General features: G+C 43.7%; 1 protein-coding gene across 2 annotated transcripts in view; it reads right to left on the bottom strand.

Annotated features, from left to right (window-relative positions):
• Positions 1 to 18,027, bottom strand: part of mpp3b (MAGUK p55 scaffold protein 3b) — a 32,264-nt gene that overhangs the window by 4,433 nt on the left and 9,804 nt on the right. For both annotated transcript variants that reach the window (XM_029712825.1, XM_029712818.1), the window contains exons 2-14: positions 12,711 to 12,871; positions 11,851 to 11,969; positions 11,441 to 11,518; positions 11,160 to 11,240; positions 10,360 to 10,497; positions 9,967 to 10,048; positions 8,120 to 8,205; positions 7,899 to 7,973; positions 7,069 to 7,265; positions 6,662 to 6,726; positions 6,223 to 6,240; positions 5,953 to 5,994; positions 4,279 to 4,440 (exon numbers count right to left, since the gene is read on the bottom strand). In XM_029712825.1, coding sequence (XP_029568685.1) covers positions 4,279 to 4,440; positions 5,953 to 5,994; positions 6,223 to 6,240; positions 6,662 to 6,726; positions 7,069 to 7,265; positions 7,899 to 7,973; positions 8,120 to 8,205; positions 9,967 to 10,048; positions 10,360 to 10,497; positions 11,160 to 11,240; positions 11,441 to 11,518; positions 11,851 to 11,969; positions 12,711 to 12,747 — 1,180 coding nt within the window. In that variant the 5' untranslated portion in view covers positions 12,748 to 12,871. The remainder of the gene's footprint in view (positions 1 to 4,278; positions 4,441 to 5,952; positions 5,995 to 6,222; positions 6,241 to 6,661; positions 6,727 to 7,068; positions 7,266 to 7,898; positions 7,974 to 8,119; positions 8,206 to 9,966; positions 10,049 to 10,359; positions 10,498 to 11,159; positions 11,241 to 11,440; positions 11,519 to 11,850; positions 11,970 to 12,710; positions 12,872 to 18,027) is intronic.

Genomic DNA, 18,027 nt, shown 5'->3' with positions numbered 1-18,027 from the left:
TCCGGCTACACCATGGTGCTACACTACAGAGTGCTGTTTAGGCTACTGTAGACCTTCATTGCAAAACTGTGTGTTTTAATAAATTATTTGGTGATATTTGAATATTTTTAGTATAGTTTTATCTAAAGAGGATAACTTTTGTAATGTTTCACTATTTTTATTTTTATGAAATTCACTGAGGAGGATGGTCCTCCCCTTCCTACTCTGAGGAGCCTCCACTGGGTGATGTACATTTTTGGTCAATTGTTGTAGATATTAATAACGCTTTCAATGACAATCACACGCAATTCAACCGATCAGCTAAGGTTCCTCAATAAACAATGGCAGTATATACTCAGTACCAGTCAAAAGTTTGGACGCACCTACTCATTCCAGGGTTTTTCTTTATTTTTACTATTTTCTACATTGTAGAACAATAGTGAAGACATCAAAACTATGAAATAACACGTATGGACACATGTAGTAACCAAAAAAGTGTTAAACAAATCAAATATGTTTTATATTTGCGATTCTTCAAAGTAGCCACTCTTTGCCTTGATGACAGCTTTGCATACTCTTGGCATTATCTCAACCAGCTTCATGAGGTAGTCACCTGGAATGCATTTCAATTAACAAATGTGCCTTGTTAAAAGTTAATTTGTGGAATTTCTTTCCCTCTTAATGTGTTTGAGCCAATCAGTTGAGTTGTGGCAAGGTAGGGGTTGGTATACAGAAGATAACCCTATTTGGTAAAAGACCAAGTCTATATTGTGGCAAGAACAGCTCAAATAAGCAAAAAGAAATGACAGTCCATCATTACTTTAAGACAAGACATGAAGGTCAGTCAATCTTCAAGTGCAGTTGCAAAAACCATCAAGCGCTATGATGAAACTGGCTCTCATGAGGACCACCACAGGAAAGGAAGACCCAGAGTTACCTCTGCTGCAAAGGATAAGTTCATTAGAGTTAACTTCACCTCAGACTGCAGGCCAAATAAATGCTTCACAGAGTTCAAGTAACAGACACATCTCAACATCAACTGTTCAGAGGAGACTGCGTGAATCAGGCTTTTATGGTCGAATTGCTGCAAAGACACCAATAAGAAGAAAATACTTGCTTGGGCCAAGAAACACGAGCAATGGACATTAGACCGGTGGAAATTTGTCCTTTGGTCTGATGAGTCCAAATTTGAGATTTTTGGTTCCAACCGCCGTGTCTTTGTGAGACGCTGTCACGCCCTGACCAGGTGAACTCTGCTATTTTGGTCAGGGTGTGGCATTTCTATGCTTTATTTTCTATGTTTTGGTTATAGCCTTTCTTTGTGTTTTATTTCTATGTTGGGCTCGGGGTGATTTCCCAATCAGACAGCTGTCGCTTGTGAAGTCTGATTGGGAATCACATTTTAGTTCCTTTTCCCCCACGATGTTTGTGGGTTGTTGTCTCGTTATTTGAGCACGTAACGTATTGGCAGTTTTTCCTTGATTTTGTGTACATGTTTAATTCTAGTGTGTTAAATAAACATGTATTCGCTCCCAGCTGCGTTTTGGTCCGCTTCCTCGTCTCCCGACGACAAACGTTACAGAACAACCCACCGAACCAGGACCAAGCAGCGGGAGGAAAAGGAGCGCGAGAGATGGGCTCGCGAGGGGAAGGAGTTCTGGACCTGGGAGGAGATCATGTCGGGGAGAGGACCCTGGCGGAAGGATTCCCAGGTCGAGGAGGAAAAGGCAGCCGGTAGACGGAGTCGCAGGCGGCGGTCGAGGAGGCCCGGAAAACAGCCCCAAGAAAATTTTGGGGGGGGGGCTAATGGGGTGGTCCGGAAGGGCAGAGGAAGAGCCCAGACCACTGCTCTCGTGGGGGATGACGGCGGAGGAAGAGAAGGAGATGAGGCGTTTGATTGAGGACCTGCAGAGGGAAGATCTGGAGGAGGAGCCATGGTATGCTGAGTTGCGCGCTGTGTCGCCAGTGCGCCCGCACAGCCCGGTGCGTCCGGTGGACATGCCCAGCACATGCCGTGCTAGGATGGGCATCCAGCCAGGACGAGTGGCTAAACCGGCTCCACGCTTCAGGTCACCAGTGCGTGTTCACAGTCCTGTCTGGCCCGTTCCTGTTCCCCGCACCAAGCCCACGGTGCGTGTCCCCAGTCCTGTCCGGCCCGTCCCTGCTCCCCGCACCAAGCCATGGTATGCAGAGTTGCGCGCTGTGTCGCCAGTGCGCCCGCACAGCCCAGTGCGTCCGGTGGACATGCCCAGCACATGCCGTGCTAGGATGGGCATCCAGCCAGGACGAGTGGCTAAACCGGCTCCACGCTTCAGGTCACCAGTACGTGTTCACAGTCCTGTCTGGCCCGTCCCTGCTCCCCGCACCAGGTTAGTGGTGCGTGTCCCCAGTCCTGTCCGGCCCGTCCCTGCTCCCCGCACCAGGTTAGTGGTGCGTGTCCCCAGTCCTGTCCGGCCCGTCCCTGCTCCCCGCACCAGGTTAGTGGTGCGTGTCCCCAGTCCTGTCCGGCCCGTCCCTGCTCCCCGCACCAGGTTAGTGGTGCGTGTCCCCAGTCCTGTCCGGCCCGTCCCTGCTCCCCGCATCAAGTCAGTGGTGCGTGTCCCCAGTCCGGTCCGGCCCGTCCCTGCTCCCCGCACCAAGTCAGTGGTGCGTGTCCCCGGTCCGGCCCGTCCCTGCTCCCCGCACCAGGTTAGTGGTGCGTGTCCACAGTCCTGTCCGGCCCGTCCCTGTTCCCCGCACCAAGCCCACGGTGCGTGTCCACAGTCCTGTCCGGCCCGTCCCTGTTCCCCGCACCAAGCCCACGGTGCGTGTCCACAGTCCTGTCCGGCCCATCCCTGTTCCCCGCACCAAGTCCACGGTGCGTGTCCACAGTCCGGCACGGCCCGTGTCTGGTCCACCGGTGCCCAATCATGTTCCGGTCGACGGCTCCGCTCCGGAGCCTGAGCATGCCGCTCCACAGTGGTCCAGTCCGGGCCAGAGGGGTAGGGCTAGGGTGGAGGCAGAGGGAGAAACACGCCCGGGGCCAGAGCCTCCACCGAGGGTGAGGCGCCCACCCGGGTCCCCCCCCTAATAGACTTTAGTTTGGTGCGCCGGGAGTACGCACCGTTGGAGGGGGGGTACTGTCACGCCCTGACCAGGTGAACTCTGCTATTTTGGTCAGGGTGTGGCATTTCTATGCTTTATTTTCTATGTTTTGGTTATAGCCTTTCTTTGTGTTTTATTTCTATGTTGGGCTGGGGGTGATTTCCCAATCAGACAGCTGTCGCTTGTGAAGTCTGATTGGGAATCACATTTTAGTTCCTTTTCCCCCACGATGTTTGTGGGTTGTTGTCTCGTTATTTGAGCACGTAACGTATTGGCAGTTTTTCCTTGATTTTGTGTACATGTTTAATTCTAGTGTGTTAAATAAACATGTATTCGCTCCCAGCTGCGTTTTGGTCCGCTTCCTCGTCTCCCGACGACAATCGTTACAGACGCAGAGTAAGTAAACGGATGATCTCCGCATGTGTGGTTCCCACCGTGAAGCATAAAGGAGGTGACACTGTCATGATTTTTTTAGAATTCAAGTGTTAACCAGGTAACCACACTTAACCAGCATGGCTACCACAACATTCTGCAGTGATACGCCATCCCATCTGTTTTGCACTTAGTGGGACTATAATTTGTTTTTCAACAGGACAGTGACCCAAAACACATCTCCTGGCTGTGTAAGGGCTATTTGACCAAGAAGGAGAGTGATGGAGTGCTGCATCAGATGACCTGGCCTCCACAATCACCTGACCTCAACCCAATTGAGATGGTTTGGGATGAGTTGGACTGCAGAGTGAAGGAAAAGCAGCCAACAAGTGCTCAGCATATGTGATATCTCCTTCAAGACTGTTGGAAAAGCATTCCTCATGAAGCTGAAGCTGAGAGAATGCCAAGAGTGTGCAAAAAACTGTCATCAAGGCAAAAGGGTGGCTACTTTGAAGAATATAAAATATAAAATAGATTTTGATTTGTTTAACACTTTTTTGGTTACTACATGATTCCATATGTGTTACTTCATAGTTCTGATGTCTTCACTATTATTCTACAATGTAGAAAATAGTAAAAAAATAAAGAAAAACCCTTGAATGAGTAGGTGTGTCCAAACTTTTGACTGGTACTGTATATATAGAGAGTATATTTTTAACACAACTAGCTAACATTATGGATTGGTAAATTCAGAAATCCTAAATCTCATACCTGTAGTTCAATATATCCCAAGACCATAGTCAGCTTGACACTAATAATCTACAGAGCCCTCATGTCCTTTACCTATCAGCACCACTAGGCGAGGCCTCTCGCTGGGGCGGGGCTGGTAGCGTGTCACTTCCTCATAGATTAGGAAGTCCAGCATGGCCGAGTCTGGAGTGCGAGGCTCTCCCGGGGACCCCTGTCGATATTTTCTACTCAGACAGAAACTTCTGCGTAGACCAGCTGAGGTAACAGTCACACGAAAAGACAGACAAATATGAGTGACAGACAGATACAAAACGCAAGAAAGAGCACTTAACACTTTAGTCTGGGTGCCTAAAATGAACACTTAAACCTTTTTGCTGGGTACCTGACTGTTTTTTTTAAATTAAATAACATAACATTGACGATTCATCATTTGCAAAAGCAGAGACAAAATAGCACTCAGGCTAACTTCACAGTATAATTTAGAGAGAAGTTTATTTTCAGAAAAGGCTTCCAATCACAAAACGTTAGTTGTCTGATCAAAGGGCTCCAGATAAAATGATCAATTTCACTCTCCCCCCCCAAAAAAATGTATGGAAGGAAAAAGCAATGTAACACAACACTACGACGTGAATAAAAGTCTGTAACGGTACCTGAGTAAAAATCCCAGGAAAAAGCATGGCCACAGGAAGCAGGGGTCGCTTTACTCTTATTGGGAAAAACTACAACTAGCATTAGACCACTACTCAACCAGCCCCTGTGTCTGATATGGTGCAGGAAAAGAGCAGATCAGCTTGGTTGAGTTAGCCATGAGTCCAACGCAAGGCCTCTTTAAAGGCAAGCACCAATAGACAAAAACACAAGCACCTATAGCTTAAAGTATAAAATAGAGGAAGCACTCTCTGTACACTATAGAGTTTAAAGAAAGCTGCTCCTCTGCACAGTGAGGCGCAAACGCTGAGCACCACAAAAGTTCACAGCAATGGCGCTCAACAAAAGGCCACAGAGCATACTGAAAGTAGACAAGAAGCACACAATGCTAATAGCACTAACACGTTGCTAACAGTTTGTTGAATTGGATGTGGATTTTTCCCCATAGGAGCACAACTTCATTTCAACCAACCACAATTGAAACGGAATTGACCCAACTCTGTTCAAGAAACCAAAAAGGAGGTGGCAAAAGTGTTCAGCAGCATTAAGCCATAGTAAGACACTTCTAACATAGTATGAAAGGTGCATCCTGTATTAGCAGTTAGCAAAGCAGTAGAGATACTAGCTAGAAAGGTGGATGTGGGTTTGAGGACCGGGGAGTGCAGCAGATTTGTCATATAGGCCACGTTCGAGGCCTACCCACATTGCAGGTAACCACTTCAATATGATAATGGAATCTGATGCACGACTGCAATGGATATGATGTAGTATTCAATCATTGGTTAATGTGTGCAGTGTGACTGCTTTGCAGGCGGTCTGGAACATGGCCATAGTCACAAGGAAGGGAAAGGTCAAGGTAAAGGAGATGTGGTGTGATGGAGATCGTGTAAACCTTCACTTAAACTCTCAAAAAGGGACTAGAGCTATATAGTAAAGACCTCATGAGGGTAAATAATGGTGTCATAATGCATTAATTTGAACAAAATTTGTTTCAAAAGCCCACGTCGACCTTTCAGTGAATGGATTAGCTTAGCCGCGAGGTTAGGTAAAGCTTAGCTTTAGCGTCGGGGCTAAAATGAAGCGTGTTGGCGAGTGGAGCTTAGTCCGTGATGCCCTCACCTATGTCTTGTCCGCTCTGAGAGCCCTCACTGTCACAGTCTGCTGTAGGGAGGCAAGCAGGGAGAGAAGACCGGGTGAGAGGGGGAGGGTAAGGAGGGAAGGGCTGTGTGAACTGTGGAGGTTTCTGAAGAGTCCAGGAGGGGAGTTAGGGTGGTAAAGCAAAGCAGGCAGGTGTGTTACAAGTATTGGGTCAAGGAAGGTAGGGTACGTAGGCAAAGAAAATAACATTCGACAAGTGTCTGTATGTGTGTGTGTGCTCTCTCCACCTACCTCTTTCAGCCGGATCATCTGAGGTGAGCAGTAAGGGGGGGAAATCAACACAACTCAAACAGGCAGTGCCCACATGATAAGTCATGCCTTTTTGTCAAGGTACAGATAACATTAGAGTATATCAAAATGTAAGACCTCCCAGTCAAAACTCAGACAGATAAAGATATAAGAAAGGACAGTTATGTTACTCTTTGTTTGCCCACCTACAGATTTGTTGTCATATTTGCTTCCGAATTGGATAAAAGGATTAACCATTGGAGGATCATTCTAAAATCCCTCCTGTCTTTTGATGTCCTTTATCTTTCTTTCTCTTTCTCTACATAAAGTATAACAATTTCTAGAATGCAAATAATACAATGCAGACAAAACATTTTTTATTTTTTACTAATGGTGTAAAATATAAGTGATCATTGGGAATCAGTGTATTGAGAGAACTTACATGTGGGTGTTTTCGGTGACACAGGCGCCTGGTAAGTACCCATCTTTATTCTGTATTTAAGACGCCTGCGAGAGGTGTAGATGGGATAAAAATCCCTCAAAGTTAAAGTAGACTCAGCAATTTGACATCGTCATACACAGCGAGGTGACTTCCAGCTTACAGAAAATCAACAATAACAAAATTCTAATCGCCCAAGACTAACACTACTGGCTCTTCCCAATATCATTTGCAATTATATCCCAACAGTGTTTGGAAAATGCAGAATACTCATACAAATCTATTCCTCAAATTAAAGGGAAATTCAGCAATATGACATCATATACAGCAGGGCCCTTAATTAAGTAAGTTGTCCATTATTTTGTACTCTTTAAAGTTTAAACCATTCCAAAAAATTCAGTCTTGCCTACCTCTCCTGAAACTGTGTAGAGGGGATTAGTGCGGCCCTCAGGTTGCTGTCGCCCACTCTCTTGGCCTGCCACCAGGTGGCATCGTCCTGGCTCACCACCTGCAGGATGTCCCCCCGCTTGAAAGGAAGTCCTGCCTCCTGGCAGGGCGTGGCCTTGTCCTCAAAGGGGGTGTAGTCAAACAGGGCCCTCAGGTAGACCTAGTACAGGAAGAGCAGGGTTCAAATCATGACAGGGGTGCGTAGACATTCTAAAGAGAAGAATAGGTGTGTCTCTAACCACAATTAAAATGTCTTATTTGAACTTAAATTTAAGGAGGAGATGCCTTACAAGCCTCTACGGTTTTTTTCCCCCTCTTTTCGTTTGCCTTTTAAACTCTCATCATATTGTTTTGTATTTTCTTGTGTGCCAATAAATAAATAGCATGAGCTGGCACACACCCAGAGAAAATTGATATTTTTTTAGAGGTGCTGACTATATAAACTCCCAGTAATTTATTGGGTAAAGCACCAACGTTTCGGCATCACTGTGCCTTCAAGTTGGTGTTTTACACAATAAATTCCTGGGAGTTTATATATCTTTATTTATTTTTATAGCTGCCAATACATAAATAAAAGCATAACATTCTGGCCATCAATGGCCTTCATAACGTTTTGACTGTCAATGGACTATGAACATTCCTCAGAATGTTCATAGTACATAGAAGCATGCATTGTAATTCTATGGCTGGATACTCTCATAACAAATCAGGGTTGTGTTCAGCAGGGAGAAAATGTTTTCACACCATCTGAACTGGGGCAATAAGAATGTAATGTTTTGGTGTTCCTCCTCACCTTGCTCTCCTTCAGCCTGTCTTCCTCTGCAACGGCAGGGATGATCTTCAAAGTGATGGAGCCTTGTGACTGGGACTGGTTAAATAAAAGTCAAAAGGATAAAGCATGAGCCTAAAATTACCTTGATAATCAATTACTGCAGTTCATTGTCTTCAATGAAAACAATGATAGCCTGTATAGTAGCAAGATTAGAGAGCAATAGAGCAGAGCATTACACCTACCAGAATCTGACTGATCTCATCTGGTCTTTTGTGAACGATCAGGTTTCCGTTGACCTCTCGAAGTTCATCTCCCACATGCACCAGACCTTGAGGCAAGCAGACAGACAAACAGACAGCCATGAAACAACACAAGCAGTACCAGTCAGTCAAATACCAACATGTGCATTTCCATGGCAATGGCAGTAACCAGCTTTGACTGCAACCCCTCTCAGTAATAATCTGCAAAATGCAATCTTGTGGCACACGCCTAATCTGAAGGATTTGATGTCTAGTCTATATACAGTAGTGACTAGTTTTATTTCTGTGAGGCCATGACATATAATCCCTTCTCCTATCAGCATTTCAATATTTGTTCAACTTCAAATGTGGGTATAAATCTGAAGTTCTTCTCTCTCCGTCTTCAGAATGGCGTGGTTGAGAGAGACGGATTTGGTGCCTTGAGTCATCCAGTTGATTTAAACCAAGAAGTTTGACTTTTGAGGTGAGGACTTTATGACCACGGATAACCTTCATTATGTTGCAATAGGTTGGGATGCTGACCAACAGACAGGGTTGAGTTGAGTAAAGTGGAACAGTAGTTTCAGCCAGGTCTCGTAGAATAGACGTAACATTGTACATTTCAATCCGGCATACTCAAATCAGTATGCTATGATACGTTTGTTATTGTTAGGTTCTAAATGAACCGGGTAAAAACTCACGGACGATTATTAAAGCTCAAACCAAGTTTATACACTCAAAGGGTCAGACAGCTGAACAGACCAAGACATGTTCCCACCAGCACAAGTATATAAACCCTAATTTGGATAAAATCTCCTCCTTCCCTCTCAACATGACATATTTATTGCTAGGCAGGAAGTTAAGTGATGGGGGTAATAAACTCCCGTAATCTGACCTGACCTCGGCCCCCACTCCTCACTAATCCACAGCTCTCCACCCTTATCAGTAACCGCAACCATTTGATTGCCTTTCCTTTACTCGGTACATTCCAAGCCCATGGCTCATATCCAATCTTAATTGACTCCACCATACACATTCCTCCTACAGATAATCATGAACTTTTGGTGTCGAAACCAGACTGTGGCCCTTCTCATTTCCGTAGGATACCTGATGATGAACAGTATTTCAAGTTTAGAAGTCAGAACCCATCAGTATGTTTACATAAGGTTACTTAAGGCTGGTTGGTCAGGATGGGTGGGCGTATAACGCGAACGTCTAGCAACCCAAAGGTTCCGTGTTTGAATCTCCACACAGACAACTTAAGCATTTTAGCAACTTTGGAACTACTTGCTACTTTTTAAGCTACTTTGCAACTACTTAGCATGTTAGCTAACCATTTAACCTAACTCCTAACACTTTAACCTAACTCCTAACCCTAACCCTAGCTAACGTTAGCCACCTAGCTAACGTTAGCATTAGCCACCGAGCTAATGTTAGCCACAACAAAATGGAATTAGTAACATATCATACTTTTTGCAAATTCGTTACAAATTGTACGAATTGCAATTTGTAACATATTGTACGAATTGTAATTCGTAACTCATCACAGGATGGACATCCACACATTAATAAATACCATACAAAATACTAATACGAATCATACTAATTGGAGTGTCTCGGATTTATATTTACTATGTTACGTCTACCCCTGAGTCCAGGTTGGTAGTTTATGAGGGTGGGTATGAATGTGGATGAAAAATGGAGGAGGTAGGGTACTTTGGTGGTGTCGGTATGGGGAAGGATCTAAGATATGGTTGGTACAGTACCATATGAAGGGAAGGGAATTGTTGTGGGGAGTGAGGGTTTGTACTGTGTGTGTGTACACGTGCTTACACATGCTGCTCTCTTACCACTGCGGTCCGCAGCCCCTCCTCTCATGATCCTGGCCACTATTACAGCCCCCGTCACCTCATCTCTGCGGATGGTGGCCCCCTGGAAAATTTCACCAGGTGATACGCTTAATTATAGCTCCCAGACACTTAACTAGGTCACAGACACTTAACTAGCTCACAGAAGACAATCGCAAAGCATGACACCTACCTTCTTATAGCCTTTCAAATTCTAAATGGTTGAGTATGGTTGTGCGAATTATATTTGAAATGTACCACTGGCCTCTCAAAATTAATTTCCATGAAATGAGGGCCAGAATCTCATGCACCCACAATAAAGTATTGTATCGCATATTATAAGCTAACGTAAATTGTACTGTATATTGTATCATATCACATCATATCAAGACTCACCAGGGGCTCCTTGTTCTTCACCAACCGAACGATCTTCACAGACTCTTCCTCCAGCTCGTCGTCCACGTCGTCTGGCAGCGGGGGCAGCACGGGGTCAAAGTTCTTCTGGGCCACCGTGTCATGGGCTGCCAGGATAGCCTATAGGTCAGAGAGGGACAGACCATAGTGAGATTGGACACATCCTAAACAATGACGATGATAATAAATATTTTGTTCCCACTAAAACTGAGTGGGACAGACAATCCATCAATTCAATGAGCAAGGCACGGAAAGAGAGAAAGGAGGAAAGAGAGGCACAAAGACATTTAGACTGAAGAACCTTGAGAAGAGATTGAAAGAGAGCGACAAATCCCCCCAAGCTATTGTGCAAACGAGCTGGTGTAATGAAGATATTACTATACTAATGTCATGAGCTGTGATTTCTTCCCTAGCTGTTGGACATAAAAAGCCAATCAAATTGAGCATAATGACCTTGATTAATGTGACTGAAGAGAACTGTCTGTGGCTGCGTCTGAAATGGCACCCTATTCCTTATGTAGTGCACTACCTTTTCACAATATGTAAGGAATAGGGTGCCATTTGGGACTCAGCCTGTGTCTGGGCTGTGAAAAGGCTTAGTGCTTGCTTTTGATGATGTTGAAGAGGTAAAAAAACGAGAGAGAGAGAGAGAGAGAGAGAGAGAGAGATAGAGGGAGAGAGCGAGAGAGAGACGTGTGTGTGTGTGTGTGTGTGTGTGTGTGTGTGTGTGTGCGTGTGTGTGTGTGTGTGTGTGTGTGTGTGTGTGTGTGAGACATGTGTACCTTGAGATGAGGAGCACTCAGAAGCAGAAGCAGTTCCCTCTCATCACCTTCCATCGGTCCATTCTGAATCTCCTCAGCCAACTGTCAACCACAGCATTAGGATGTCATCATAAGTAGGCCTAAGACATATTGCTGGCGACTCAACACATCTGAATCTCTCTTCCTCCATCTTCACTGACATTTATTAACTGGGTAGGGGACAGAAAAGTTCCAGGAGGCATCCACCATATCTTCTTCACCTGTCCTGTGTTTTCAACTCAGTGGGTTGTGGATGTACTTACATCCTCTGCCAGACAGGAGGCGCTGTGGAGAACTGGAGTAGGGCTCTGCCGCTCATACTGCCGCAACTTCTCATGGATCTGTGGTACAACACATCAGAGGCTGGTGGGAGGAGCTATAGGAGGACAGACTCATAGTAATGGCTGAAATGGTATCAAACACATCAAGCATATGGAAACCACGTTTGACTCTGTTCCGTTAATTCAATTCCAGACATTACAATGAGCCCGTCCTCCTATACCTCCTCCCACCAGCCTTCTCTGCAACACATATAGTGTGAAGATCAAATTCAGCCTGCCTTGCCTATAAGACCTGAAGACTTAAGTTAGCTCCCAGAGCCTAGGCTATACAGCATTAACACGACTTTGAACCCAGTGGGTTCCATAAGGGGGACAAATCTATAGGGTTGTACCTTCATCAGATACGCCAGGCTCTTCTCGCTGAAGACATCCTTGAGGAACACCAGGTCTTCTTTGTGTTTGGCATCAGGGTGGAGCTGAGAGGTGAGAAGGGCCAGAGTCTCATGCAACCCTACAGTGAGAAAAGCATGATCCCATTACAGGGCAACAGTGGTGGAAAAAGTACCCAATTGTCATACTTGAGTAAAAGTAAAGTTACCTTTAACAGAAAATGACTCAAGTAAAAGCAAAAGTCACCCAGTAAAATTCTACTTGAGTAAAAATCGAAAAGTATTTGGTTTAAAATATACTTAAGTATCAAAAGTAAAAGTATAAATCATTTCAAATTCCTTAAATTAAGCAAACCAGGCGGCAATATATATATATATATACTTTACACCACCGCAGGGCAAGCACACTACCTCCTATGCCATCAAGGTTAAAACCTCTTGGCAGAGGCTGTACTACCTTATAGGCCTTTTCATATTGCATGCTGTTAGCCCAGTGCTACCCACAATTAATATTCAAATAGGGGACAACATAACTCTGTGATTGGCTGGCCCCAAAAAGCTGGTACTAAGTGCACTCTTAGCTCCCAAGTGGCAGGGGGCTTCCGAGTGGCGCAGCGGTCTAAGGCACTACATCTCAGTGCAAGAGGTGACACTACAGTCACTGGTTTAAATCCAGGCTGAATCCCATCCAGCCAGGATTGGGCAGCACGCAATTAGCCCAGCGTCGTCCGGGTTTGGCTGGGGTAGGCCGTCATCGTAAGTAAGAATTTGTTCTTATCTGACTTGCCAAGTTAAATAAAACGTTTAAATAATGTAGTAACATGAACATTATACATGAGTCTTAGCCATGTGTCTGTCCTTACCTGTGCTTCCAGAGAGGTGAGGCATGGCTTCAATCATTTAGAAGCTGGAAGGGCCAGCTAGTGTAGACTCAGGATGGACAGAAAAGGAAGATAGAGTTGCTGGAGCTTCTTTCTTAGCCTCCTCTTTCTTATTATCCAGATTTATACCCCGGCTGTCAAACCTACAGGAAAAAAAACAACAACAAAACAAACTGATAGCTCTTCTTTATTTAATTAAATTAGATTTTACATACAAAATCAAAGGTATTCATCTCAAAATAGTCTTCATGCAAAACAGAACTTAGATCACTTGATTAAACAAACTTATGGGCTTTCAAATGCAAGCCCTGCTGCTCTCGAATGTGTCTCTCTTAACCTCTTAAATGTAACTAAATGTAATCGAAAATGTAATCTACGTAAACCCAAAAGTAATTATTGAGCCATTAACAATAGTAATGTTGCGTACCCCAAGAAAGGTTAAAAAAAAGTCATTTATGAGGACCCAAGCTCAAGTACACAGCACAAACATGATGAAAATATGAAATATTTTAAATGATGTATTTCCTATTCAACAAAACTGTATGAATTAGGCTTGAAATTACTTCTTTTTTTTTTAATATAGTAAAATTAATTTATAAAACGACTAACTATAATATTTCACCTTCCTGTAAATCACATAATTTGTATATTTAGTGTTAGAGAAAATGTCCATACTTTCTAAAGGTCTCTCTTGATCAAAAAGTCTGTATTATGTAATGTTTTATGTGGACCCCAGGAAGAGTAGCTGCTGCTTTCGCAACAGTTAATGGGAACCTAATAAAATACCTAAAATAACAAATACTAAACAGCGTGTTTGTTTAAAATCATTGAATTATTTTAGATTACTGGCTATAAATCGATCCACAGTGCTACAGTGATGAAACCACTCTCTCCTGATGTGTTACGATGTAAGGATTCCAGGCATAAGCGTCGGCAGGTAGCCTAAGGGTTAGAGCATTGGGCCAGTAACCGAAAGTTTGCTAGATCGAATCCCTGAGCTGACAAGGTAAAAACCTGTCGTTCTGCCCCTGAACAAGGCAGTTAACCCACTGTTCCTAGGCCGTCATTGAAAATAAGAAAAAAATTATAATATTCATTGTTATTGGACAGTCGGAAGAGCAAATTAAATGGTAGGAGGGACATCCCAGCTTCAAGTCGTATCAGATTTCACATTCTGCTTCACATAGGCAGAAGATACATACTCGTGTCCATGAGAATCAGGGCTACTGCTCAACGCACATATCGATTTATAAGCAAAATGTCGATGGGAACCGGTACTCGACCACGCAGGTCCCCCAAACAAGGGACTTTACAAACAGTTTAAAAAAAAATCTTAATACTAAGAGTTAAAGGTCCAATGCAGTTGTTTTTAATTTTCTTAATCTCAATATCAAAATAATTTCTGGGTAACAATTTCTTAAGCAAGAATTTTCTAGGACTTTCTGGGAGTGGTCTGAAACTGAAAATTAGATGTTATTGGCAGAGAGGTTTGGAACTCTCTTATTGGTCTAATTTACTGCATGGTGATGTCACAATGGAAGGGCAAAACTCCATCCCACCAAAGCAGGCTGAAATGTCAGGTAGTCTTTGTTAAACAGCTCTTACACTAAAAGGGCATTATCATTACAATTTCACAGTGTTATTTCACCCTCAGTGTGGAAATACATAAAATAAAATGTTTGACTGCACTGGGCCTTTAATGTGCTGTGTTCAGTTTCTTGATGAAATGGGGCCAGCAGAGCTGATCGGGAATGGCAAAACCTTCACACCTGTGCACCAATATGGCTGACTGTGGAGTCATGGGAAGTGTAGTGTGGGTTTTCTAAAAGGGAGAGGACAGCGTTTCCCTAAGGCTGCACCTGTTGACACTATAGCCTACATAGTTATGGACTTATGATTGAAATGGACATACCAATTAAAATACTGTGTAGTACTCACTTCTCATCCCTCACAGGTATAGGCGCACAATAGCTCTGTTTCGATATCCACACTAGCATACTACTTAGAATTAAATAATGTAATGTGCACGCATCCAAAGTAGTATGCTAATATAGACATTGGAGCGTAGCCATTTCCTCACGCGTGACATGGTCAACCTGAGAAATAAGTGTGGGAGATCAGGAAACCCGTACCACCTTCTTTCATGGAAACGTCAGTCCATGCTCCATCATACAGCCTGCAGTGATTGACACTAACTGTGTGTGTGTGTGTGTGTGTGTGTGTGTGTGTGTGTGTGTGTGTGTGTGTGTGTGAGAGAGAGACACCACCCTGTGCTGAACCAAAAAAAGCAGCTGTAAACGAGACAAAAAACGGTTACTATTCCCTGTTACATATATGGTTGACCTTTCTTATCTGTTAATAATATTTAATTTAGGTTGTTGAAGGTGGGAAGGAGAAAGTCTGAGAATGGATAGAAGAAACAATGTGAGAGGACGAGTACGTATGCGAGGTGGGCGACGAAGAGGAGGAGGAGGAGGGCAAGAAAGAGGAAGAGGAGGACGAAGAGGAAGAGGAAGACAAAGAGTGGAAATATCTGATGAAATTCGAGCAACAGTTATAGACCATGTTCTTGTCCATGGACTGACAATGAGGGAAGCAGGACTTAGAGTGCAACCCAATTTGAGCTGATTTTCTGTGTCCACCATAGTAAGGACATTCAGAGAAGAGAACAGGTACAGTATACTACTGTAGTTTTGTAATTGCAAATTTACTGTACTACACTATATGCAGCTGTTTCAATAGACATTTGTAAAGTTAATCACTGTATGTATTGTACTGCATGAATATGTTTTGTAACTGCACAACTACTTTTTGTAGAATTGCAAGGCTGCCACAAGCAGGTGGAAGGACAGCTATATTCACTCGGGAGCAAGAGGTCGTTATAGTTGCCATGGTCCTTCAAGATAATGCAATACGACTCAGAGAAATCCAGGAACGAGTGATACAAGACAACACACACTTCCAGGGGATCGACAGTGTGAGCATTTCCACAATTGACCGTGTCTTCCATCGTAACAGGATGCAAATTAAACAAGTATACAGAGTACCTTTTGAGCGCAACTCACCAAGGGTGAAAGAACTGCGAGCTCAGTATGTGCAAGTAAGTGTACATTCAGAAACATTTACTGTAATCCAGATTGTCTACAGTACTAACACATACTATGTGAATGACATTACTCTTCAGTACATACAATGTACGTGAATCAGAAGTGCATACAGTAGGCCTAATTGTACTCTACAGTATAGCACTGTCTCTGTACGACTTACAAAATCCTACATACAGTATATTGTATTTCTACACAGACAATATTTGACTTGGAATCCTTGGACAGACCCCATGAGTTCATCTTTGTCATGAAGCAGGCTTCAATCTAACAAAGAGGAGAAGGAGAGGCCGAAACATGATTGGACAGCGGGCCATTGTTGAAGTCCATGGTCAACGAGGTGGTAATGTCACAATCTGTGCTGCTATCAGCAACCATGGTGTTCTACATCACCATGTTACACTCGGGCCATATAACACCCAGCACCTTGTAACATTTATTGCCAATCTAAGAGATATTTTATTTGAGCAGCAGGTTCAAGAGCAGCAGGGTCAAGAGCTAAATGAGAATCCCATTCCCACCTATGTGATAGTGTGGGACAATGTCAGTTTCCACCGAGCTGCTTAGGTAAGGGAATGGTTTAACATCAATGGGCAGTTTATGAACTTGTACCTCCCTCCATACTCGCCTTTCCTGAATCCGATTGAGGAGTTTTTCTCCTCTTGGAGATGGAAAGTGTATGATAGACAACCCTACACCAGAGTAAATCTGCTGCAAGCCATGGATTTAGCCTGTGGTGATATAGGTGAGGAATCATGTCAGGGCTGGATACGGCACACAAGAGGCTTCTTCCCCCGTTGCCTCAGGAGGGACAATATTGCTTATGATGTCGACGACGTGCTCTGGCCTGACCCAGCCCAAAGACAAGAAGAAGCACATTGATCACATGTTTACTCCTTTGATTTTTGTCCCTTTTAGTATTGTATACTGTAGTACAGTGCATTGTAGGCTGTATGCTGTACAATGGACAAATTGTATGGCCCTGAACATTGTGCTTTCCATTTATTAATAGTACTGACTGCTTAATAGATTTTGACTGGTTGCAGGTTCATATCAACAAAGAACAAGAATTACAGTATCACAGAGACAAAGGACAAGTTTGTGAGATGCAGGGTATAGTACTGTAAAAATAGGGGTACGAGGAGGAAGAACAAAAAACAAAATTGCAAAGAGCAAAGCAGAGTAGTAATTACTGATAAATTTTGAGCTACTATGGTAGAACATGTTTTCGTTCATCAATAGACAATGACGGAAAAATATGAATATTTTTTTAGATTAAAAATGTACTTCTCCCTGAGAATTGTATGTTTTGAACAATGTGTTTTCTATTTTTCGGTGTATTGTTTACTGACTGCTTGAGAGTGTATATCATTTTGATCACTTTGTTTATGATTTGAGAGCAGTGTTTGATTTTGAACACAGGTAAAACTGTTTTGAGGCGAATGTTTCATTTTGCGAGAGGAGTCAGAGGTTATGTAAATAGCGCTTGAAGATGAGGTTTTGTGTTTAATGTTTTCAGGAAATGGAGCAAGGTTTCAGAAATTGTGTTTTAGCAATTGAGAAAAACTGTAAATTCAGAAGGTAAACTGACATTTCTCAATGAGAACATTTTGAATTTGAGTGGAATTCCTGAAATGACTGAATTGAAATTGGATTGACCCTAACCATGGTACCTAATTGTTCACCCTTCTCCCACCTAGGAAGAGGAGGCAGTACAGGTGCATCAAAACCGGGACCGAGAGTTTGATAAGCAGCTTATAACTTCAGGCCATCATACTGTTAAACAGCCACCACTAGCCGGCCTCCGCCCAGTTCCCTGCCCTGAACCTTAGTAACTTTAACTAGCCGGCCTCCGCCCAGTTCCCTGCCCTGAACCTTAGTAACTTTAACTAGCCGGCCTCCGCCCAGTTCCCTGCCCTGAACCTTAGTAACTTTAACTAGCCGGCCTCCGCCCAGTTCCCTGCCCTGAACCTTAGTAACTTTAACTAGCCGGCTACCACCCCGTAATCTACCCTGCACCTTAGAGACTGCTTTGCGCTGAGTTGCAGTTCATATAAGGAAGTCAAGTCAATTTAAATAAATAAATTAGATCCTAATCTACGGATTTCACATGACTTGGCAGGGGTGCAGCCATGGGTAGGCCTACAAGGGCATAGCCCCCCCTTAGACAATCCCACAGGTGACAAAGCGGAATG

Source organism: Salmo trutta, chromosome 2, assembly GCF_901001165.1.
Source record: "Salmo trutta chromosome 2, fSalTru1.1, whole genome shotgun sequence".
Classification (NCBI taxonomy): Eukaryota; Metazoa; Chordata; class Actinopteri; order Salmoniformes; family Salmonidae; genus Salmo; species Salmo trutta.
Note: the sequence above shows the minus strand (reverse complement) of the source record. Positions and strands in the feature narration are given on the sequence as shown.